Consider the following 1,637-nt stretch of genomic DNA (forward strand, 5'->3'; position numbering starts at 1 on the left):
ATGCGTATGATCAATAATGGAGATCCCACCCTTCTTACATTGGAAAAAGACCTCATTATCAAGCTCAATATGGCTCTTGTCGAGGACGAATATTTATTTCTTCAAAAATATAGAGTGAAGTGGATGGGGCTTGGAGATGGAAATAACTCTTTTTTCCATAAACAATGTAAAGCAAACTGGAATCATAACAAGGTGCTAGCTCTTCAGGATTCGGGAACCATGGTGCATGGCCAGTTGCCATGTGCTAACTTAGCAGTCAATTACTTCAAAAACCTGTTGGCGCCTGAGATTATTCACTCTTGTATTGATTTGGAGCCTATGGATTGCAAGGTCCTTACTGAGGCCCAGGCTACTTTGCTTTGTGCTCAAGTCACATATGCTATTATTCTTGATACCTTGAAGAAATTGAAGAAAAATAAGGCTCCCGGGCCTGATGGCTTTAATGTCGAATTTTTCTTGGCTACCTCGAGCACCACAAGGCCTGATTTCTGTCCTTCAGTAAAGAATTTTTTTGAGACTGGGTTTTCCCTCAGGTATAAACTCAACATTCATCTCCCTTATTCCTAAAGTAGATTCGCCCACTATTATGAGTGATTTTCGCCCTATCTCCCTTTGCATTATTATGTATAAAAATGCATATCCAAAATCATAGCAGCAAGGCTCAAATTAATCATGCCTTCTATCATTGATATTGCTCAATCTGCATCTATTCCGGGGATGTCTATATCTAAGAACATATTGCTTGCTCAAGAATTATTCTGTGGCTATGATAGGGACTCAGGCTCCTCTAAGTGTGCACTCAAGATTGACCTTCATAAGGCATTCGATTCTTTAAACTAGGATTTATTATGGCTATTTTGTCTAGGATTCATTTCCCAGACATTGTTATCAGTTGGATCAAAGCTTGTCTTTGTACTACTCGCTTTCTGTAAAGCTAAATGGTGTTATTCACGGGTATTTTCTTGGGTCTAAGGGCATTCGCCAAGGGGATCCAATGTATCCTTATATCTTTGCCATGTGTATGCAAATATTGTCCAGCATCTTCAACAAAGTCCCTCAGGATTTTAAATATCATTGGCATTGTAAAGAAATGGGCCTGACGCACCTGTTTTTTGCTCATGACGTTCTCTTTTTCTCTCATGGATCCCGTAATTCGGTTATGCATATTATGGATTCGATTGACTAAATTTTCCTCTTGGAGTGGTCTATCTCCTAGCATCCATAAAAGCAACATCTTTTTAAGCAACTGTGATCCTAATTTTATTGAGTGGTTTGATTCCCTATTGATTCTCAGAGGTACTTTGCCAGTTAGGTTCCTTGGTGTTCCATTGATCACTTCGAGGCTTAGTGTAAATGACTGCATGCCCCTTGTCACCAAAATCATGAACAGACTTAATGCTTAGACTAATTTGTTACTGTCTTTGGCTGGGAGAGCTCTACTCATCAAGTCTGTGGTTTGTGCTATTGAGGCTTTTTGGTGCAACCACTTTTTATTACCTGGAGCAGTCCACTCAACTATTCAGTCTCTCCTTACTAAATTCTTGTGGCGTGGAAATATTAATCATAAAGGAGGCGCCAAGATTGCTCGAATGGAACAAGGCTCAAATTATTGGTCACATGCTAAAGGTCATCACTAA

At 39.6% G+C, this 1,637-nt stretch overlaps 1 protein-coding gene across 1 annotated transcript; it reads left to right on the plus strand.

Annotated features, from left to right (window-relative positions):
* Positions 1–1,637, plus strand: LOC141700980 (uncharacterized). The gene is made up of 2 exons (XM_074504632.1): positions 1–533; positions 1,433–1,637. Exons 1-2 carry the CDS (start codon positions 1–3, stop codon positions 1,635–1,637), a joined length of 738 nt encoding a protein of 245 aa, XP_074360733.1.

Source organism: Apium graveolens, unplaced genomic scaffold (assembly GCF_009905375.1).
Source record: "Apium graveolens cultivar Ventura unplaced genomic scaffold, ASM990537v1 ctg3158, whole genome shotgun sequence".
In the NCBI taxonomy this organism is placed as follows: domain Eukaryota; kingdom Viridiplantae; phylum Streptophyta; class Magnoliopsida; order Apiales; family Apiaceae; genus Apium; species Apium graveolens.

Bases quoted from the DNA above. Each gene is read 5' to 3' on its own strand.
- LOC141700980 (XM_074504632.1), top strand. From the start codon at position 1: ATGCGTATGATCAATAATGGAGATCCCACCCTTCTTACATTGGAAAAA. The intron at 534-1,432 runs GTATAAACTCAA...TTTGGCTGGGAG, and splicing joins GAGACTGGGTTTTCCCTCAG to AGCTCTACTCATCAAGTCTG.